At 39.7% G+C, this 23,910-nt stretch overlaps 1 protein-coding gene across 1 annotated transcript in view; it reads left to right on the top strand.

Moving 5' to 3' along the window:
- The window catches only part of NDUFAF2 (NADH:ubiquinone oxidoreductase complex assembly factor 2), a 48,399-nt gene that overhangs the window by 15,574 nt on the left and 8,915 nt on the right, over positions 1-23,910 (top strand). The window contains exons 2-3 of the mRNA XM_026670520.2: positions 12,019-12,108; positions 16,020-16,060. Coding sequence (XP_026526305.1) covers positions 12,019-12,108; positions 16,020-16,060 — 131 coding nt within the window. The remainder of the gene's footprint in view (positions 1-12,018; positions 12,109-16,019; positions 16,061-23,910) is intronic.

Here is a 23,910-nt window from a genome sequence, read left to right as displayed (position 1 = left end):
TCTTTGTGATCCATACCTCACTTTTTACACATCCCTGTGATTCCTCCATGCATTGTCCTTGACTTGTACCCTCCCCACCACATTCCTGACCTGACTGACACTGCAATGTAGACATCCTTGCTGACTTATGCTGCCCACTGGCATACCCTGCTCAACCTGCACAGCATCTCTAGGGGTCACACACGCCATTCACAACCCATGCAGCATCTCTCATGCATCCCCTCATATGGTTCCTGACCTATGCCCTCTTGCTCCGTCTCCCACTTACTTTGCCTGCTGGCCTTGGACTTGGCAACTTCCTACTGGTTTCCCTAAGGACTTTTTCCCTGCAAGCTTCCCCCCAGCAAAGTAAATGGGAAAGCCAGCAGAAATTCCAGGAAGGGAGGGTGGGTGGATGGAATAGAGTGGCAGGAAGGGGAGGGGAGGAAGACTGTTGATTTCTAATACTCCCTGACAGCTTCCCACAAGCAAACTCCGAGGGGAAACTGGCAGGAAGTTGGAAGTAATTCCTGCTCTATCACTCAACTTTTTTGTGAGCACTATACTAGAATCAGGGCCAACAGGCTATAAATATTTACATAATCCAGTGTGAAACACAGCTCCCTGTGATTCGCAGAGTCCTGGTAACAGTGTTTGCCAAGATTCTGAATGCATGCTTAGAAGAAAAAGCTTTTAAGTATTCTAGACAGGAGGATTTGACTTGCAGTTATTTGAGCAGTACTGTACCATGTAATCGCTAAAAGCCTTAATGGATGTTTAACAGGGGACGTAAGATGGCAGTGGCCTCTGGTTCTAGAAACCTGAGCAAAGCACTAAAATGGGAGAAGTTAAATAGGAGAAATCAAGAAAAATGTGTGTGAATGAAACACTAATCTGTCTAAGAGAAGTCCCCTGGAGAAAGAATTTCTGCATTAGTAGTCACTATGTACGCACACTCAAGAGGTATTGAAGACTTCAGAAAGACTATGGAGTCCTTGGTGGTCTCTGAGCTTGCAGATGTTTCATTATCCAACTTTGTATACAGTAGCTTGCCCTGCCAGTGTTGGTAGGGAATGGTTTTCCCCTTGGTGGTTCCTTGATTAAGGTATTGTTTTCTGCTTGATTGTCTGTGTTAATCCTTGCTTATTTGGGTGTTGGCTGGTAGAGGTTTGTTTTTTTGTTTTGTTTCATGTTTTAGCTTTTTTATTGTCTCTTGAATTGTAAATATTGTTTATATTTCTCTTGGTGGCTGATTTGTCTGAATGCCAAGCTTCCAGACATTCCTTACTGTTTGGGGGTTTTGATTTGATTTAGAGCACTCACAGTTTTCCAGGTGAAACTATGGTTGAGCCTGTCCACGTGTTGTGAGATTAAGGAGTTTTCATCGTGTCTTCTAAGGAGCGCAGTGGCTCATGAGGTTAGAAAGCTGGGCTGCTGATTGTTAGGCTTGTGTTCGAGATGCTGCCGGGTAAGCTCCCATCCCATGCTCCAGCTGACCCAGCAGTTTGAATGCGGACACTGTGAGTAGACCGTGAGTACCAATTCAGTGGGCAACTTCAGGGGGACATGAAAGGAGCCCCCAACTGGGTGCTTCCCAGGCAGCCAGTTATACCACTGACAAATCCTTTCACCACGGAAGCATTTTGGTGCTTCTGACACAGGAAAAAAAATAATGTCTCCTGATTGTTAGTTGTTCATAGATGTACTCTGCTAATCTACTTGTCTAACCCACATAGTGGCTGTCATAGTTTTTATACTGTATAAGTTATAGATAACTTCACTTTCTCCCTCTTGGGCTATTGGGTTTTTCAGTTTTCTTAAGATGACCTGGAAGGCTTTTGTTAGTTTGTGTGCTGTAGTAATGCTGTGTGGTTGTACCGTGTTTCTCCAACAATACGGCCTCCACCAATAGGAAGGCCCAGCATGATTTCTAGGCATGAGGTGAAATTAAGCCCCACCCCCAAAATTTAGGCCTATTCAAACCATGCTTTTCCCTGCCATTTCTCACATCGTTCATTAGAACTACACGAGGTGAAGAGAAAAGGGTGGGGGGGATGGGGAGAAATCTTGCCTTTAGGAGTGCCCTGCAGGTAGCCTAGGTTAGAATACCCCGATAGCCGATAGAAGCTCCCCGAAGGCAGAGTCCCCAGCCGCTTCAGGGCGTGGCGTGGCTACCTGGGTCCCCTCGCCTTTAGGGCAGTCTCTTTCAGGTGATGGAAGCTCCCGAAGTGCAGTCACCAGCCACTTCGATCGGCCGGTAGAAGCGGCCTCGGGCGAGCACACACACATACTCCCTCGCCGCGAGGCCATTTCTACCGCCAATTGAAGTGGCTGGTGACTGCATTGGGGAGCTTCCATCGCCCGAAAGAGACTGCCTAAAGGGAGGGGACATGGGCAGTCACATCTCGCCCGATGGGGACTCTGCCTTCAGGGAGCTTTCGTCTGCCGAAGAAGTGGCCTCGCGGCGAGTGTGTGGCGTCGCCCGAGGCCGCTACCGGCCAATCGAAGTGGCTGGTAACTGCATTTGGGGAGCTTTTATCACCCGAAGAGACTGCCCTAAAGGCGAGGGGACCCAGGTAGCCACGCCTCGCCCTGAAGCGGCTGGGGACTCTGCCTTCAAGGGAGCTTTCGTCTGCTGATAGAAGTGGCCTCGTGGCAAGGGGGTGTGTGTGTGTGTGTGTGTGTGTGCGCTCGCCCCGAGGCCGCTTCTACCGGCCAATCGAAGTGGCTGGTGACTGCATTTGGGAAGTTTCCATCGCCCGAAAGAGACTGCCTAAAGGCGAGGGGACACCGGCAGCCACGCCACGCCCTGAAGCAGCTGGGGACTCTGCCTTTGGGGAGCTTTCGTCGGCTGATAGAAGCAGCCTCGCGGTGAGATATGTGCGTATGGGCCGCTCTAGGTGGGGGAGGAAATTAAGTCACCCCTGAAAAGACGGCCTAGCCATTTTTTCAGGGGTCAAAAAAAAAATAAGGCCGGCCTTATTTTGTGAGAAACACGATAATAGTTTCTTGGTTGTTTCTGAAATATTTTTGATATATGGTAGTGTTATCCTTTTAGAGGTATATATTAATTATGCTGTATTGGGTTAAGTGGTCAGGCACTTTTGGATAAAGTGTGAGTATCTATTTTATTGGAAAATGCTGCATAAGTGGTCTGTTTTCTTCTTCTGGTGTATTGTGTTGCTACTGTGCATTTCTGTTCATCTGAATAATGTTCTTAGAGAGCTCTTTTTGTGGGATGTTGGATAGTTACTTTAGAAATGGAGCACTTGGTTAATTTATATGATTTTCAATAGAAATTTCTAATTTGCCGCCATTTCCTCTGCTGATAAGATATCCAGGAAGGGAGTATATTGTTATTTTCTCCTTCCTTTATGAATTTTATATATTTGAAAATGATATTGATTGCTTAATATATTTTCTCCAGTTTTTTTTAATGACAAAGGTGTTGCTTACATACTGGATCTATACTTTTGGTTGTATGTGTGGGATGCTGCATTACAGTCTTTGCTATGAGCCCTCAGAGTGATGGTCCCATGAGTGTTCCTCTGATTTGTTGGTATATTTATCCATCAAACTGAAAGTAGGTAGTGAGGCAGAGGTTGATGTGGTCCATTATTCTGAATTCCTATATCTTAGTATACTTGGCTACGTGAGTGTGTGGTGTAGTACTACTGCCATGGATTCTTTCACTAGTTCTGGATCTATAGATGTACAGGCTTCTGTAAAGTTGAATAAACCATATTTTTGTTGCCTTCTGATTTTGTGGAGGAGCTTCTTTGATTTTTTTGGAAACATTTCTTCTAAAAACAGAAGGTGATTTTATGGTTTCATTCAACGAAACAACCAAGTTTAAAGAGTGCCAAGGACTACATAGTTCCACCTTGAGCTGGATATATTCTGTTCTGTTCACTTTAGAGAAAGTCAATGATTTTTGCTGTAGTCAAGATGTGGGTAGAAAAGGAATATGTTTGGTTTACAGTTAAATTTAAAGGTAGATGATTATTAGAAAAGCCATATTTTTTACTGGGTTGAGGACACCTCTGATCCACCAAGACTGTACTGGGTTTTCCAAACTTGCTTGCATAAGAAATTTAAAGGATCTTCAAAGATTGCTTGAATTAAGTGGAAACTTAATAAACAAAAAGACATGTATATGTATCTGACAGTCCCAGGCTTAACAGAGTTAAAAAATTACAGAAATAAATTACAGTAGAAAACAGTTAATGAGTTTGAGTTTCAGTGAAAAGTTTGTATTGCTTTTATTTATTATTTCTTTCTGGGTATGTATCTTTTTTCACAATGAAAGATATATTGGACTAGATAATGCCACCAAAATGAAAAACGCTGCTGTACAACAGGAAAAAGGAACATTTAATTTACCCTGAATTTGGCCAGAGGAGCCCAATGAAAGTGATAAAGCTGCATGCCTGAGTATATAAACTCTACATGTAAACTGAGTATAAGATACTGTGTATATTCACAATATGTGGAAATTGGCTTGAATTGTAGGATATGAGCAAATAGTTTTTTTTAATTAAAGTGACTTACAAAACAAAATTAAAATACATTGGCAATGGATTGGATATTAAAAAATATATAAAATAAGACAAGGCTGGCTTGCATCAGTTTCAAGAGGAGAAAGAAACTGTGCTTAGCATGAAGAAAGTGTCAATATTGATTTGAGTTAGGAAAGAAATAATGAACTGTCAAGTTCCTCTCTGTGTGATCTATTTTATTTTTTGCATCATGATTTATCTGTTTCTATTTTGCAAGTGAGCATTTACAGTAAGTGCACAAATAGTATCCTTAAATCCATTTAAAATAAATGAATATATGATGAATGAATGAACTCTCAGCAAAGAAACAGAGATGAGCACCACACCCTTGAGTTGGACATGACTGGACAGCGAAACTTTTATACCTCTCTCTCTCTCTAGGTAGACACACATACACAGACAGACAGACAGAGATCTAATCTCCTGATTTGGTAAAGTACACCCTTTTCTGAAACTATCTTTGTTTTATTTAATACAATTAATTGACTACGCTGATAATCTGTTTGCCTTTAATTATTTCATTAAATTTATATGCTACCCATTTCACTGTCAAGTGACTCTGGGCAGCATACAAACATAAAAAAACAGGTACAAAACATTAAAACATATATTAAATTCACAGATTAAATATGTTAAAAAAGCAGAATATTACGGGATGGAATGGGATCTTCTTCCCAGTCCAATAAATGCTTCCAACATGGAACTCTCCCAATGGGGCACCATGCCAATCAGCAGAGCTGGGCTTGAGGCTCTTATGGAAGGCCAAGAAGGTGGGGGGTACAATGTTCCTGAGAGGGGGAATGACAACAGAAAAGGCCCTCTTCCTGGACCCTGCTAACTGGAATTCCTTGACCAACAAGGCCCATAGCGTGTCCCTTTGCTGGAATGAATGGGGTGGGCTAATCCCATTGGGATGATATGGTTCCTCGGGTAGCCTGGGCCATCCATAAATGGCTGTAAAGTTTATAACGTCTTGAATTGGACCCGAAAGCAGACCAGCAACCAGCGCAGCTTATGCAACAGCGGTCTTATATGGCCTATCCTAGGAAGCACTAGAACTATATTTGTGGCTGCATTGTGAATACATTTCAAGGCAGTCCCATGTAGTATGTATTGCAGTAGTTCAAACACGAAATGACCAGAGCATACGTGACCAAATTCAGACACTTGATGATCTGTGACACAGGTAGTAGGTTCTGTGGATAGGTTAGTGTTGATCTATCATCGTCATTCAGCTCCAACACAGGACATGACCAAGAAACACTTCTTACTATTAGAGAATCACTCTTTATTATGATTACACAATTCTTAATATATTAAATTGCAGCCGAAATTAAAGGTGTGGATGCAAATTGTGCTATAAAGGGGTACACAAGGCCAGAACTATCTTAATGAAAAAAAGTACTTGAATTTATTAGTCAAGAATGATTTTACTGTTTTGTGTAAAAAGTACTGCATTTAATTTCATTTTGTTCCTCTTCCATGTTCTTCTATGACATTAGCCCTGTAGAGAACTTTATATAATGACTAGATGAAAGGCACCTAATAAATATGATTTGTGTTTTGCCTTATATCAGCATTCTCTTAATTAAACCGTACTTGGATTAGAATGGTTACTAATAATATTCATCTTGTCTCAAAATGTTTCTGCATCCAGTTATACAAAAGCTATCAACGCTGCCCCTGTGTCAGCTAAGTATGAAAAATGAACTTTGCCAAATTAGATGCTTTCTGATCAAGGGGTGAAATGAGGGAGAGGTGTACATTGTGTACAAGTTTTATATATTCTGATTACTGGATAATTCAACAGAAAAGTATTTCAATTTTTTTGCTTCTTAGGTTATGCAGTCTGCTACCCAGGATTGTAATGCAACAGATGTTAATACATTCATATCAAGGCCATCCTTGTTGAGATATGAACTATGGTGTATGACAGTGGGATGAATATAGTTTGGTTTTTAATACTTCAATAGCCCAAATTAAAACAAGGATTTATTCATTTTTTAATATTTATTATTTTATCATAAAAATAAAATACAAAACAGTAAAACAAACAAAATGAAACAAAACAAAAGCATACATTTAACCCTAACAGTGACCAAAAAAAAATAGTGTGCAAAAAAAAGAGGAAAAGTGAACAATTAAATGTAACATTTAACATATAGAATGCACCCTGGCTGCAATGAAAAGAAAAAGCAGTAAATTCTCCAGGTAGGTTGGTAGGTAGGTAGAAGAAAAAAGAAAAATCAGTCAACAGATTGAGCCTAAACACTAATTGAACAACATTAATTGAAATTCCTCTGTTAACTATCTATTATTATATTTAGCACATAGAAAGTCCACAGTTTCATATAAAGCTATCTAGTTATTCATTTTGTGCATTGCTTGTAACAAGGACCATATTAATATAGATCTATTCTAAAAGTCGATTTATTGAAATTATCTTTGCAGAACTAAGAACTGACGTCATTGGTTTTTGGTTGGCCATACCTCATCTAGAATATGGTGCTCAGCTCAGGGAACAACAGTTTTGGGAGGACATTGCTAAATTGGAATAAGTCCAAAGTAGAACAACCAAGCTAAGGAGTTTTGGAGAAAAAAAAAAAAACTCACAAGGAACAGTTGGAGGCAATAGGCACATTTAAGTCTAAGGAAGAATAGACTCTGAAGATTTTATATCTGTCTCCAAGTATGTGAAAAAATGTTATGTACAAGATGCAGAGAACTGTTCGTAGTTGTTTCAGAAAATGAAATAAGAAACAATGGTTAAAAAAACAAGGAAGTGGATTTCAGTTGGACATGAGACATGTTATGGTAATTTTGCTATTCAGCAGTGAAACAAAATTGATGATCATCGAGGTATTTTTCCAAACCAGTGCTGTCATTCAATGAATCTTTTGCATGTGAAAAAACCTGCATTATCTCAAAATCTCTTGAGTTCAGTTGTTTTCCTTTTCAAAGAAAACTATCCTATAAAAACTGAGTTTCAGATGGTGTTCACAAAGCTCAAGTCAAATAAACTCTTTCTGATGTGATAGTATCCAGATATTAATACAAAAGAAATATAGAATTGTGGTATTCGCCTATTTATGAGATATTTTGTAGCGGCAAAGAATGCCCAATGTGTTTTAATGTTTTAAATGAAGGTAAGATAGGAAGTATTACTTTATTACAGTGCAGTCAGTGTAAGGTTGTCATACAAACCTATATAATAAGATAGGTTGGTCTACTTGGAGTATTCATAATACAAGATAAAATATTTAGAAAAGACAGAGGGGGAAAAGGAAGGTGTGGGGGGAAATGTGACCTTAGGGACTAAATCAATAAAAATGGAAAGACGGTTGGAATAGAACGTTTGAATGAGGGATTTGAAGTAATAGGAAAAAGCGATATAATTTCCATGGAAGAAATTTTAGGAATAAGGTACAGAAAGGGACAGTGAGCTGTCATATAGGAAGAAAATGTGAAAAATAGGGTAAAGTTGAAAAATAAAGATAACTTAAAAAGAAATCTTGTGCTTAATGGACAACAGTAAAAGAGTTTGAAAAGTTTATGTGCCTAGATCTATATTTGAATTGTTGCTGCTATGAAATAGCGCAGTACTATTTGCAGAGATTTTCTGATAGAGGGATGTGCGGGTGTGCCATTTGGGAGCCGCCAGAACAGCATTCCACCCTGTGTTAAAAATGAGTGGTTTGGGTGAAGAAAAATCAGGGGCAAGGCAGGGAGAGAATCAAGTAACGTTATTGAAACTACATTTAGAGGCATGCACTGCTGTTGGAGTAGAGAGTAATGACAAAGAATGAAAAACGGGACTGAATATTTTGGCATTAATTTCTATAAAGGAAAATTCATTTGTAAAATAAAATATTTCACTTAATGTAGTATTCTGTGTCTTTTGCACATTTTTATCAGCTAGTATAAGAAAATGCACAGAAAGCAACCGTTGGCTAGAATACTGTCTGACTTACAACTTTGAGCCAATTGTCCTTTTCTTTTAGCAATTTAAACTATTATGTATTATTTAGCAGTTTAAACTATTATGTATTATTTAGCAATTTAAACTATTATGTATTATTTTCTTTTCTACCAATATTTAATAAGAATAAAATTTACACCAAGGGATTAGAGGTAGCTGCTATTATTATCTTTAGTAGAATTTTTAAAAACCCAAATATTGGATCATGTTGGCATTACTGAATCTTTTAATTTTTCAGTGATTATTGTTGCAGGATTGTGTAAGATGAAAGAAACTAGGATAGATTAAAACACTTATTTGAAAGCTTTTTAATATATTATTTCATTTCTGCATATATTAAAAATACTATATTGTTCAATTTTGTCATGTTCACTAGTTCTTATGATTTAACTCCTTGAAAGCTATGAAGAAGTAATGAAAGAAATTACCTGTCTTAAACTGATAGATGCTTTCTATGAGCTACTTCTATTTTAGTGCCCTTTAAATTCAAACATGAGAAAATTGCAGAAATTTACAATTCAATGTGTGTTTCATCAGGGAGGAATTCACAGATTGTTTTGACACCCAGTTACAAATTCAGCATGAAGATGGACGTCTCATGAAATTTGCAGCTGCTGATTGAATTTATATTTCCATAAAGCCCATCAACAGTAGCAGCCTGAAGGGAAGTGTTGGGGGGAAATGACAAAAAATGTGAGGCTAGCATTTTTCTTCAGAGTTATAATGACAAATTACTTGTAATAAGGTCTTACACTGACCAGGATTAAACGAAAAATATAGGCAGCCAGAAGGGAGTTATTTCTTTCCTTCCCCCTCCCCCCATTGATTTGAACTAAAACCGGCTAGAGCTGATATCTAAATATATGTTTAGTCATCTGCAGGATATGCTAAATGTAGCCACAAATCAGAAATGTTCTCACCTTAGAAAAAAAAAAGGAAGCATTTGCAGGTAATTATAGAGAATTTGTCATACAGATAATCTTATTTTATAGTAATGTCCTGCGTTTGAAGATGAATGTTATAATCACACAAAAGTAGGCCATCTTCATAGGAATCCCCCCCTGTGCCTCCATCATCTGGCTTTTCTTTCCCTTTCAGTCTGAAATTGGTTTTCAGAGGGAAAAAGCTTATTTAAGCAGGGGAAAAGCTTATTTAAAACCTGTAAACAAAAGAGATTACTTTGATGTTCTAATACTAATAAAGCAATTGGTAAATTAAAACAAATTGTACATATTTATTCATGCTTTGAAATATTAAATGGAGCATTTACAAACTGTTCCTATAGAGGAAAAGGGAAAATGTAAGTGTTCTTTAAGGTATTAAGCATTATTTTGGCTATAATATTGTAGTTATTAAGAGAAGGTCTTTTTTGGTTAGAAAAAGAAAAGCTAAAGAAGCAACTTCTAATCTTCTTTGCAGCAACTACAAACAAGCTTATTATCCCTCTTTAAGATTACATTACAAAGATCCCTTATGTCCTATATTCATCCCTTTTTTCAATCAGCAAATTCAGAAATTACAGTTTCACTTTTTTCCAATTTCAGTAAAAGGCCCATAAAATATTTATTTATGTCTTTTATAAACATACTTACTGTTTTATCCCTGACTAGAGAGGGCAGTTTATCCATTTCTGCTAATTCTGCCATCTTTACAATTATATAGCTCTATTATATAGCAAGGTTGTTCTCCAGCTTATTGCAATTACCATATAACAAATTAATCTTCCATAAATCGCTTCTAATTGATTGTCCATAAGACCCAATAAATAAAAACTCTGGTTTCATCTTAATATTAATCTTTAAAATTAACTGGATTACCATGTGTATTTGTATCCTTTTAAAATAAAAAATACAATCGTAAATCCACTATGCATAGTAAAACATCCTCTTCATGTATTTCATGTGGTGCATTGGATCACAAAGTGACAGGTTGCCATCTGAGAACTTCTACAGAAGGAAAAGTGGACTTTATCCAATTAATAAATATTGTGCTTAATTGATTAAATGACCTAGAGTAGGCATTAATATATAGAACATTTGTTCTATTCTTATGCATCAAAGTACTTTAAAATGTAATCTATGTAACTAATATATAATTTCTTGAATTCCTCAAACCTTACAAAATGGACTACCTATTTCTATCACACATGTGTGATAGAAATAGATAGTGTTATTGCTCCTTCTATATAATTTTATTACTCTTATCCTCATTATGCCATACACTAAATAAACAAACAAACAAAGAAATATGTTTCACATTTCCAGCATTGACCAGAAGTATCTCTATAATCTTAAATAATTTATCTCATTCATATAGAAATAATACATTTTATAAAAACATTCTCATAAATGATTACACTGTACATTTCTAACATTTTACTTCCATTGCTCTGTCTGCATGTTATAACCAAAGTTCTTAGTCCATTTTACCATGCAATCATTAACTTGTTCTTCCAAATCTCAGTGAAAGTTTATATATTTTTTCAGTTACATGTTTATTATATTACATCATTCAGTTTCATATTCATACCATATTGTTGCTCATTTTTAACCTATATTAAATCTTTCATTAATAAAGTTTTCTCCATATTCTCATATTTTTGAAAAATTTGAAATAAGACAGTCCAATTCAAATTGTCAAAAGCCTTCTCCACATCAAAAAAAATCAACATGGCTTTTTTTTTTCATTAAGATGTTCCAAATATTAAGAATATTTCGTTTGGCACACTATACATCTGTGATCACATGATCTTTTCCAACTTCCTGTTTCCCTTTTTTGTTGGCTTATTTTTTTCTTTAGTGAAGCCAACCAATCATCTTTAGCAAGATGATTTGCTGTATTTGTTATATACTTCCTTCCTTTTGATCCAATTGCATTTCCTCCAGGTCCTCTTTCAACCTTTCATACAAATTTTGTTACAAATCTATGCTATATGTGCACTGCTTGAAATGATTTGGCAGTAACTGTAGCTGTTTTGAAGATGGGGTAATGATTTTCCCTTCTTGCTACTGTGATTAGCACTGACTGCCATGAATGAGATTTTCATGAACAGCTTTAATAATACCTTATTTTCTCACTGCCAAAGGACATTTTATTCATTTCATTTTCAATCTGTTCAGATTAGTTTGCAGTCTTGGTATTGGCTAGCCTGGACAATTCTGTGTCATCATAGTTTGATAAGCAGCCCATATATTCTATTGTCTAGGTCGTTAATAAAAACATTAGACAAGTTCTTGTACATTGATTACCAAACAAACTATGAGTACAGAGAATTTTTTTGCATAAAAATGCACTGAATACAAAATTTAATGAGTTTCAAAGCAGTTGAAAACCAAGGTACTATTGTATCATGTACAGTGTATATACATAATATATGATTTCATACTACAATTCTCAAGTTATTGGAAAAATACCATAAAAGTATTTCTATATCAGTTACAACATTGAGGAAAATATATGGAATCATTCTTAATAATCCACCATTTCTCCTTCTTGAAACAGGTCAGAACATTAAAGAGAGAAGAATTGTGAAAGCTGTCAGTCTAAAAGAATACCAGTATGAATCTGGAGCCATTCCAACGGAGTGGGAAGGTAAGACTTTATTGGCATTGTTGGGGAAAAGCATGACTTACTGACCTCCACCTCTCCCAAGTTGTACAGAAAAGGCACAAGACAACCCTTAACTAATGTAAGAATACAGTTTTGTCTTTCTTGACATTTTGTCTCTTCAGTTTGTCCAGGCATCATTTTCTCTTGTACAGTGATGTTCCATGTTAATAGATACAACCCCCCGAAAATGAAACTTGCAGATAGGAATGAAACTTGGATATATAAACCTAGATTCAAAAATCAGTTTAAAAGTATTGACTTTAAAAAAAAAAAAAACTGGGCAAGTTAATGTCTGAAAGTTGGATAGAAAAATGCAAGACTCAGCTCTGAATGCATTTTGAAGTAAGAAAAGCAGTTTTGATCAAATGACACTTGACAAGTATGCATGAAAGCTAAACGCTTTTTAGATGATTTTCCCAAGATTAGGATAAGTTTGCACATCTAAGATTCTTTTTTTTATAAAAAAAGTTTTTTTTTTACAACAAACATACAAACAAGACATAAAAACATAAAACCATCTTTCAATTATATACATACAGTGTGTCAGTTGGTTACAATCTTTTGTGCTGTCCTTTTTTTGCCATTACTCACAAGTTGTATAGATTCTCACCTTGTCAATCTAACATGTGCTTATGTATTTATCAATCATTAATCATTCATTTGACTAAACTATTTTTCCATCATTTTATGCACATCTAAGATTCTTATTGTCTAGGAAATAAACCATGTGTGGCAAGATACACTTTTAGTTGCATTTGCTTTTTTAACACAACACTTAAGCATCCTTATAATCACTATAGCATTTTCTCCCCTTTGTGATTATTGCGGCATTGAATTGAAAGGATTTGTGAAGAGCTTAGAAATAAAGTGTTACAAATAAGCTGTAGTCTCTTTTTTTTTCTTTAAACACAGCTCCTTTTAGGAAATGTGGAGAAAATGTTCAGAGTACTTTGTTTTCTCATCCATTATTTAGGCAAAGAAGGTGTGCAATGTATTTTTGTTTGTGACAAAGAGAACAAGAGCACTCCAGGTGCTTAAACATGAAGAGCAACATTAACTGGATTTTTTTACTTAACATTTCAACTGCTAAATATTTCAGTTTAGAGACTGTGATATAAAAAAAAACCGCAGGCCACAGTTCGCTTTTTCTGTAAGAGAAGAAGTTTGGGTTTTAATGGCTGCAGCATTTACATAACTTTGTGTTCAAAACATTTCACTACATCAGTTCCAATTAAGGAAAATATTTATTCCAGTTTTAAAAAATTTTCCTGTATGAAGCTATGGGAATGTATCTTTTTCATGCTGTATTTTATAGTCTCTGTTCAAATTGTCCCTCTTTCTTTAATGGATAACATTTAGTGATTAATGGGAGTTTTAATTTGCATGCCCACTTTTACACTTATTACAATGCGCTATATGCCACTAGGAGTCTGAAAGTTCAATGAAAATCTCATGCATACTAATGAGAATGCAGATGAGCACTGAAATGAAAGAATGTCCAGTTTATCTTGCTTACATGCTGCTTAGAAAATGTGGTAGCATTATCATGAACACATGCTGCAGATAATGCTATACTATATTTATAATTAAAGACAACTGTTTAATTAGATGATTTGAACTACAATGGATTTACAAAACTGGAGGAACATGTTGCAAAATTGGACTCTGTCTATATGTTTCTACACTTTCTTTGTTCATTTTTGGTAGGAGGGTACTGTTCCACTTAGAAATTATTTTGGCTGCAATTCCATGAAAGTGCTTTGTTTTGTTAGGATAGAACTTGCAAAGTTTTTTTTCTAAAAACAGATGACACATTGGCTATGTTTCAAAATTTGAAGAACAAGGGACAGTTTAACTAACAATTACTAAAATTGGGTCTGCTTTTATTTCATCATTTTTTTTTTCTCAACTGAAGTACAGATTTCTTATGCAATTCACATACTGTAGCATAAATTCTTTGAGAATTACTAACTTCCAATAAAAGCATTGGATTTATTCTTTGGGTGGGGGGGAAGAGATTTATTATTTTAGTGGATTATATAGACTAACATCTTTCACATTAAGATGTTGGGGTAAGCATTATTGGAAGAGGTGAAGGAACAAGTTAAGGATAAACCATCATGGAGAAAATCTATCTAGGCGGTAGCTAGGAGTAAAAAATGACTTGATGACAGATAATCAATCAACAGTAGCCAAGTTTGAATATACCGAGTAGTATATATTGGGATACTATGTTTTTGAAGAATAAGGAAGTAAAGAAGTATCTGTGAGGTTGCTTCTTGTTATAATGAAATTAAATTATTATTCATTTTAAGTTCATTTGTAGCTGATTATGAAAGATGTGTGAATTAATATCAGAGAAATCAACAGTAAAAATAGCCATCCATATTGGTCTGGTATTGAATCTAGTACAAAAACTTTTATTTATGATTTCATTATCTCATTTTATGCTGATAATCTTCAGTTTCACTGTCTCTTTCCCAGCAGAAATACAGTTCTTGCAGATAGAAAAGAAAATGGTGATCTGAACGATACAATATTTTTGTAGGAGGAGTTTATTGTGAATTATTTGCTTTCTTTTAAATAAGCTTCCAAGACATCTTATTCAGGTTGGCATTTTTAAGTCAGAACAAATTAAAATAATTTGGATGAATAAAATACATTTTAATATTTTAAAAAAATGCATATTAATTTTTCTTACCAGTTCTTCTGCTTCAGTGATTCAGTTCTGGTCTTTTTAAATAACATCATAACTTCTTAAGCACATAATTGTCATTTTTCAGGATTGCTTTATACCCTGCTTTAAAAAAACAACTTAAAAACATAGGTTCCCAATATATTTACAACTGGATATTGTGGTTTAAAAAGTCTAGGATAGAAATAAAGTGTTGATTAGGATATTTATTAGTTCAGCTTATACTCAGTCTTTCAATTAAAGCAGCTTTATCTTTAATGCAAAAAATAGACAAATATTAAAGATGAAAATATCCAGCATACAGAGATGTGCTATGTTCAGTTTCAGGGAGAGTAGAGATACTTTGGGTCTGGCATGGGCACTTCACGAGAAAGTCCAAATATTTTGAATTTTGTTCTACAAGAATACAAAATATTTGTTATATTCTAATAGGGCTAATTTATTCTGGGTTAAAGAAAATGTTTGTTTTTTTTAATTTAGGATTTTGTACTGTTGCTTCTGTGGCTGTTTTAAAATTAGGGCTAAATTCACTGATGATAATGAAATTGGGTTATTTGTTGATTTAAAAAAAACATTTTTGTATAAATTTACAACCATTCATTTCTCTTTTTTTTGTAGATAAAAGTTTTTTATTTTTAAACACAAACATACACATACAAAAACATAAAAACATAAAATCCTCTTCCATTTTATATACCATTCATTTCTTTACCATTTGAAGATACAATAGCTTTGAAAATAGTGACTTATGACTGGTCCTCGCGTTTAGAACCAGCACAGCATCAAATTTCAGGCCCTTGATAACCTGCATGTATATATGAGAGTTGTTGCATTCTGGGGTCATGTGATTGTGCTGAGATGATTGGCAAACAAACTTAATGATAATTTGTGACTTTTTCAGCCAGCTTCTAACAAGCAAAGTCAATGGAGGAAGCTGGATTTGCATGACAACGACATGATTTACTTATGACTCGCTTAACAATCATGGCATAAGAGATTGTAAAATCAGCCACAACTCATCACTCACCTTGGAAACTCTGGTCCTAAGTCAAGGATTACTTGTAAAAGTTAAAAATAACTTAAATAACTTTAAAAATAGTTATATGGAAAGGTAGCTTATATTGTTGATGTACAGTAGGTATCAAAAGAAATATAACAATGGGAAATATTTAATATTTTTTGTTTTTAATTTTCTTAGCATGGATGAAGAAAAGAAGAAACAATCCACCTACACTTGAGGTAAGATGTGTTATTACATATACTGTATAGATTGTTTCAGCTATATTTTTTATTATGTCCCAGGCTGAACTTCCAGCCTTTTCAGTCAGACTTTTGTCAATTACTATCATCTCAGTGTGGTTGTTAATTTTTAATTGGCATAATAACAATAATTCCTTGGCCTCTATAGCTATCTCTGTCTCTTGAGGACCTCTGAAAGGTCCTATACTACTTCTACCTATAATTTTGGGGTTGTTTTTATTTTGCTGAATTTTCTCAGGTTCTTCTTCAAGACCCTTAAAGCGAGAAATTGCTGGAATAATTAAGTTACATTTTTTTCCATCTTACAGCAACACTGCTCCTTCTTTACCAGATACATTTGTCCCAAAAAAAGTTGGAGAAAGGCTGGAATATATAGGAAGTGTATGTGTGTGTGTGTGTGTGTGTGAGAGAGAGAGAGAGAGAGAGGAGAGAGAGAGAAGAGAGAGGGGGGGAGAGAGAGAGAGAGAGAGAATGTTCTTGAATTTACAGCATAAGTGATCTTAAAATCTGAATCGTGAACCTAATCCAAAGAAATTACCTATTCCTTTCCCTGCCTCCTCCTCTAAGACATGTGTAAATCTGTGTGGCAGTTCATTTGTATTTTGATATTATTATTAAGACATTTTTTTTCTAAAATGGCTGCCAGATAGATTGATTTGGTTTCTGTATTAGACAGCCTCTTGACAACACCTGCTGATACAGTAAATGCTCTTTGACAGCTGTTGAAGGGAGGGGTGCTTGTGACCATATTTCTTGTTCTATAGCAAATCTCCCTGCCCACACCTTTCACTGAGGCAAGTGACAAATTATCCTCCCCCAGTTCCCACTTTTTGGGAGATGTGCAAAGAATTTGAAATGTCAGTTATTGTATTTTATTGAGCCTTTATTCTATTGTCTCACTTACTGCCCAAACAGATTCATTCCCAAATCTTGCCATTATACTTAACAGTATACTTATACTGTTTTCCTGGGAACATCACTGTATGAGCTGACAAAAAGAAATTCCATTTTTCCTGCTGTCTTCTTTCCTATCTTCGCAATGCTATATCTGCACCGTGTAATCTGCACCATGTAATATGCTGGGCTTGTTGGTTGGAAAGCAGGCATCCCAGGTTCAAGACCTGAGTGCCAGGCAATGTTCTCACCCCAGCTCCTGCCAGCCTAGCAGTTGGAAAGCATGCAAATGCGAGTACCATGTTTCTCATATAATAAGGCTGGGTTTTATTTATTTTTTTGAGCCCCGAAAAAACAGCTAGGCCGTCTTTTCGGGGGTGACTTAATCCCCCCCCCGCATCCTCGGGTGGGCGGGCGGTGATGGCTTGGATGTTGACCTCGGCGTTGGTGGGGCACTTTGTATCAGGAGACCTTCCGCCACCGTTGCTTTCCCTTCTCCCCGTGCTGCCGCGGCATTTGGAGCAACGCCGCGGCGTTTGGCACAGCCATGCGGCATTTGGCGCACCCACGTGGGGCTCCTCCCTGCAACCGGAGCCCAGCGGAGACACTCGGCTTCAGGTGCTCCTGTTGCTGCCTTTCCGGGCATTGTTCGAAGGCAAAGCCCATTCTTTTAAAAACAATGCCCTATTTCCGGTACGACAAAGCCTCCCCTGCCTGAGAGGGCAGACCAACCCCACGTGGGGAGATGAATCTCCCAGGGCCGAAGCACAGGATCGTCCCACCCCAGGAGAAGTGCCCAGCCGCCATCCCTGCCTGGTGCCGGGCAGAGCGCGAAGAGCTTTGCCTGGGGTGCCTAGCGCAGCTGACAGGTGGGCTCTCCTGCCCGGCGGCAGAGCTCTGGCCAAGGCAGCGAGTGCCTTCCCACCGGGCCCTCCGCTCATTTTGCCAGGGCCGCACCAGAGCTGGGTGGGCTGGGCAGAGCCGGGAAAACGAGCCGCAGGTGCGCGCCTGCCTGCCAAGTGAAAGAGCTGGGCCGACCCGAGCTTGGCTTCATTCCCAAGTCCCTCCAGCCTGACCCCGAAGGGTCCACCTGGAGAGGCGGCCCGAGGCAGTGAAAGTGCCCACCCATCCGTGGACAGGGAGGCAAAGCGACGGCCCGCACCGTGTCCCCCTCCAAGTTGAGCCCCACTGAGTGAGTGCCTCTGCCCGATGCCCATGCCGCTGCAGCGTTTGGAGCTACCGGCGCGTTTGGAGATGCGTGGGGACAGGGACAGGCTGGGTGAGGGGTAGAAAGGACAGGCAGCTTCAGACTCTCTGCCGGACCCGCCGGCCAGGGAAGCAGCGCTGCCGTCGCCTCGCCTCCCTGTCTGCGGATGGGTGGACACTATCACTGCCTCAGGCAGACTCTCCCGTTGGCCCCTTCAGGGTCGGGCTGGAGGGACTTGGGAAGGAAACCAAGCTTGGGTCAGCCCGGCTCTTTCGTTTGGCAGGCGGGCACGCACCCGCGGCTCGCTTTCCTGGCTCTGCCCAGCCCGCCCAGTTCCAGCGCAGCCCTGGAGGGATGAGCAGAGGGCCCGGTGGGGAAGCGCTTGCTGCCTTGGCCAGAGCTCCGCCGCCGGGCAGGAGGGCCCGCGTGTCAGCTGCGCTAGGCGCCCCAGGCGAAGCTCTTCACGCTCTGCCCGGCGCCAGGCAGGGATGGCATCTGGGCGCTTCTCCCTGGGTGGGCCGATCCTGCGCTGCAGTCCCGGGAGATTCGCCTTCCCACGTGGGGTTGGGCTGCCCTCTCAGGCAGGGGAGGCTTTGTCGTACTGGTAGTAGGGCATCATTTTTAAAAGAATGGGCTTTGCCTTCGAACAATGCCCGGGAAGGCGGCGACAGGAGCGCCTGAAGCTGAGTGTCTCCGCCGGGCTCCAGTTGCAGGGAGGAGCCCTGGCTGGCTGCATGTGGCTGTGCCAAACGCCACGTGGCTGCGCCAAACGCTGTGGCGTTGCTCTAAATGCCCCGGCAGCACGGGGAGAAGGAAAAGCGGAAGGTCTCCTGATACAAAGCGCCCCACCAACGCCGAGGTCAACGCAGGCAGCACCATATCCGGGTGTGCAACAAAAGTACTTCCTAACAGCAAGCCCCCGCCATTCCCCCCCATTTCGCATGTTTTAATATAGGCCTTAATTTGGGGGGAGGGGCTTAATTTCATTTCATGCCTATAAAACATGCTGGGACTTCCTATTGGGGGAGGCCTTATTGTTGGAAAAACACGGTAGATAAATAGGTACCACTTTGGTGGGAAGGGAACAGCCCTCTGCGATGTCATGCTGGCCACATGAGCACAGAAATGTCTTTGGACAGTGCTGGCTCAATGGCCTTGAAATGGAGATAAGCACCTTCCCCTCTTGTCAGCAACAAATAGTGGAGTAAAATCCGCAACAACTCCTTACCATGTAATCAGGCTAAGAAACAACAAAATAAAACCGTGTAAAAGTGGCAAAGGTTTTGAATGGGGGAAAGGATGGCGCCAAAATACATTAGAATCTCCCTCTTAATGGATGAGTATGGCTCCATTACAGCAAACTCCCCAAATCTGGCATTCTTCAAGTTGCTTCATCATCAACATATTTTAAAATTCTTGGCTGTATGAAATTACATTTACTTACTAGCAAGCTGTAGATGCTTTCCTTGCACATTACACTAACAGTGACTTATGCCCTAATCACTTCCTCATACTGTTGAATGCACTCAGCTCCTCGGATGCTTCTGAAGACTACTGGAAACTGCAGTTGGTATGAATTGTTAGTGGGGATTACCTGCCAAGAGAATTTTACAACTGTGCTTTGAGCCCTGCATTACTTTCCAGTAGGTTTACAGGTATAATTCGAAATAAAATCCTATACAGCTTGATGCTAAGGTATCTACAGGATTGCCTTCACCTATTAGAAATAGCCTTTCTGGTAGGTTCTTACAAGCTTCTGGTTATTTTGTATGTTACTTTTGCAAGGAAAAGGAAAATGGAGATCAGGTGATGAGTTTTCTTCGTTGCTCCACCAGGAATAGGGAATAGCCTTTCCTTGCAATTAAAGCTCAAGCCATTTCTGTTAATGTTTCAGAAATTACTTGAAATGCTGTTCTTCTGTAAATATGTGGTGACTACTTGATTGTCTACATCAGTGGTTCCCAAACTTTTTCAGTCCACCGCCCCCTTGGTGCTACAAACTCATCCTCTGTGCCCCTCACCCAGGGGTGGGATTCAAATTTATGTGGGCGTGGCCTAATTTGAGGGTGTGGCTTGTTGGCCATGTGGGCGTGGCTTGCTGGTCATGTGACTGGCTGGTGTGGTTTGCTGGCTGGGCGTGGCTTGCTGGTCACATGACCGGGTAGGTGTGGTTTGGTGGTCATGTGACTGGGTAGGCGTGGCCAGGTGACTGGCAAACAAGTGGTCCTCACTCAATAGCCGGTTGTTTAGCAAGTGTTCTAATTTATGACTGGCCCCTCCAGAGATACTTGACCTGTTTTTGGAGTTTTGACAGCCATGCATGCACATACACACACACTCCCTTCTAACCCTTCTAACCCTGTTGGAGCAGGTCATTGGACTAGAATTGGCAAAGCATCTCTGATTAGATTCTAGTAGTGGATAAAATCTAATCAGAGATGCTTTGCCGATTCTTGTTGATTTGTTTTATTTGTATCTCTTTATTTTATGTTGCTGAATTGCATTAGACATGTGTGTCCCTTCTTGTGTACAACCCAGAAGCTTTTGTGATTCTTTGCAGCAAAAATTACCGACCTCTGGCTTTGCTCTACTTTTCAAAATTGCCGCGTTCTAGGTGCCAGCCCCGCAGGTCCACCCCATTGAGCCCACTACACTGGAGAGACTTGCCCAAGCAAGTCAAGTCAATGGGGTGAGCCTGAGAGAAGGAAAGAGAGAGAGAGAGAGAAAGAGAGAAGGAAGAAAAGAAAGAAAAGGGAAAGAAAGAAAAAGGGACAAAGAAAGAGGGGGGATGGAAGGAATGGACAGAAAGAAAAAGAAATAAAGAAGGAGGGAGGAGAAAGATAATGAGATATCTATTCTAGTCCAATCACCTGCTCCAGCAGGATTAGAAGGGAGTGTGTGTGTGTGTGTGTGTGTGTGTGTGTGTGTGTTCGTTGTAATTTACCAGTACATTTTGGTTTTGCCTTCTTCAGAATTGGCACTGTAATACATTGGGGAAAAGTAATTTTTAGGGTGGAGATCTGGTCCAATGGATCCTTTTTAAAGCCTCAACAAAATGTGAGAGCTTCCTGATAGTCTTGACCATGTTTCGTCCACAAAACTTTAATAGAAGCCACAGATGTTTCATTGTGCTGGCAAAGATGTTTCAATGTGGAAAAGGGCCTCAGTCTAAACTAGGCGTCATTCAATCTGATGCATCAGCCCTCTCTCTCTCTCTCTCTCTCCCTCCCTCCCTCCCAGACTGGCTTTGTTCTACTTTCCCGGTGTGCCTGCGGGGCTGGCGCTTTGAACATGGATGGAGAGAGAGAGAGAGAGGTAGGCAGGCAGGCAGGCAGGCAGGCAGACCTTTTGGATGAATGTATGGATAGGTAGGTAGTAGGTAGGTAGGTAGGTAGATAGATTGGTTGATAAGTAGATAGATAGATAGATAGATAGATAGATAGATAGATAGATAGATAGATAGATAGATAGATAGATAGATAGATAGATAGATAGATAGATAGATAGATAGATAGATAGATAGATCTATATTGGTTGGTAGGTAGGTAGACAGAAAGACAGGCAGGTAGGTAGGTAGGCAGGAAGGCAGGCACAGACAGACAGACCTTTTGGATGGATTTATGGATAGATAGACAGACAGAATGTGACAGCAGCGGCACTTTGGGAAAGTAGAGCAAAGCCAGAGTGGGAATTGAAGTCCACATAAGTTTCCAAGGTTGAGAAACATGGGCTGAATATATCAACCCAGCCATTCTGGTTAGAATTTAGCATGCTGTTTGATTCTGGCTTAGTCAATAAACCATGGCTAAGATCTTCCTGCTCCTTAATGCAACTGCCCCTCTGCCCCTTCTCCAGCCACCTGCCCCAGTTCTTTCTTTGGCATCCAATTTTGCAATGCTCCGCCCGGGAGGAGGAAGGCATGCAGAAACAGCCCAGACCTGCGGAGTCAGAGGGAACGATCACTTGGAAAGTAAGCAAGCAAGCTCAGGTCTCGGTCGGAAGAACTGGGCTGCAGAGGGAGGCTAGGTTCTAGGTCCGGGCCGGCCACATAGAGCCGAACAAAACCGAGCCACATGCCTTGAAGAGACACAGCTGCACCCATCCTGCATGCAAGCCCGGCTGGCTGGAGAGGCAGAGGTCGGGCAGGCGCTGCATGCTCCCTTGTTCTCCAGGGAAGGGGGCCCTAACGCTGGACCACCCACCCCTTCCACTGCGCGCCTTGGGAGGGTTTTGCTTTCGGGCCTTCTGGTGTGCCTCTGCTGCTTCCACCAGAGAGGGCAGCCTGCAAGCTAAGGCACCCCCTTTCCACCACCTCCCACCTCCCCTCCCCCAGGCTTAGCAAGGCTTGCCGCGCGCGGGTTCCACATTCAAGGTGCTGGCTACGGAGCGATGAAACAGTCAATGGGCTGCGTGGCCGGCAGTCAGTGAGCCTGCGGGGCCGGCACCTCGAACGCCCCCCTGCTGACTCTTAGCGCCCCCTGCCGGCCCCCTTGCCTCTTAGCGTCCCCCTAAGGCATCCCACCGCCCCCAGGGGCCAGTACCGCCCACTTTGGGAACCACTGGTCCACATGTTTGAATTTTAAACGTAACCATTTTACTTATTTCTCTTGAACTTCGGTTGTGATATTTTTTTCTTATTACTATTGTTGTTATTCTACACTTGTTACAATTTTGAGTGATGCTTACTGTGAATGTTTTAATTGGCTGTATGCTTTTTATTGGATTGCTGTAAAATGGGATGAGTCAGTTGACCTAGCAGAATATAGTTAGAATGAAAGAATGAATGAATGAGTGTTGGTACATTACGCTAAGCCAAAAATAAGGAAGCAGACAAGATGAGTGAATATAGCTTACTCTGATTGTGAATTGAAGAAAGCTCTGGAAAGTTTCCTCCAATACTGTCTCTCTCCTGATACCTGCCACAGTAAAAACAGCAATGCTATTAAATCAAGAAAAGCCAAAGGGAAAAAAAATCCAGAAGAATTAAAAGAAAGAAGGGAAAATTGTAAGAAAAAGAAAAGTTTGTGCAATTAGCAATAATTCTATTTCAGTACGATTAAAAAAAATCATATTAGATGTGTTCAATTTTAATTTTCTTTTGTGTTTTAGCATAAAATGCTTTCCTCTACCATGGGCACTTTAGATTTATTGGTCCCTTGCTTCCAGTATGTCTTCTCCCTGTTAGCAATGACTACAAGAGCTAGGAGAGGTAGGAAGAGTTGTCTTAACACATTGAGAGGGTTGCCAGATTTGGGCTGCCTGTTACAAAATATCTTTTCATGAGCTATTAGCTTTAGGACAACACATACCATTTTTCTTTGTATCTTTTTTTCAATCAAGGTTCAGAAACAAATGACCAAACGGGTTCCATCTAATGCTAATAATAAACAATTGCAAAAGGCAGATTTGAAACAGCTTCCATCCTGCGAGATTGCCTTTACCACCTTAAAACAATACCTATCTCAGATTCTTGGAAAGGATGCCAAATCTAGCTTAAACATCTGACAGACTGTGCTACCAAGCATCCTAACACTTCCCTGGAATGCCAAGAATTCATGCTATCCCTGTGAATCACCAGCGGCTTGAGGTATTATATGGAGTTGAGAAATGGAGAAAGGCAAAAGATTTTGCATCCAATTTCTTCTTTTTTTTTCATGTCTTAGTTCCTCTCTTTCCATGCATCTTGAGCCTTAAACTCTGTTTAAGTAAAAGTCTGCTGAGCTTTGGG

The sequence above is a fragment of the Notechis scutatus genome, chromosome 2, assembly GCF_049901735.1.
Source record: "Notechis scutatus isolate UNSWTSFEM ecotype Mainland chromosome 2, rNotScu1.2, whole genome shotgun sequence".
Lineage (NCBI taxonomy): Eukaryota > Metazoa > Chordata > Lepidosauria > Squamata > Elapidae > Notechis > Notechis scutatus.
Note: the sequence above shows the minus strand (reverse complement) of the source record. Positions and strands in the feature narration are given on the sequence as shown.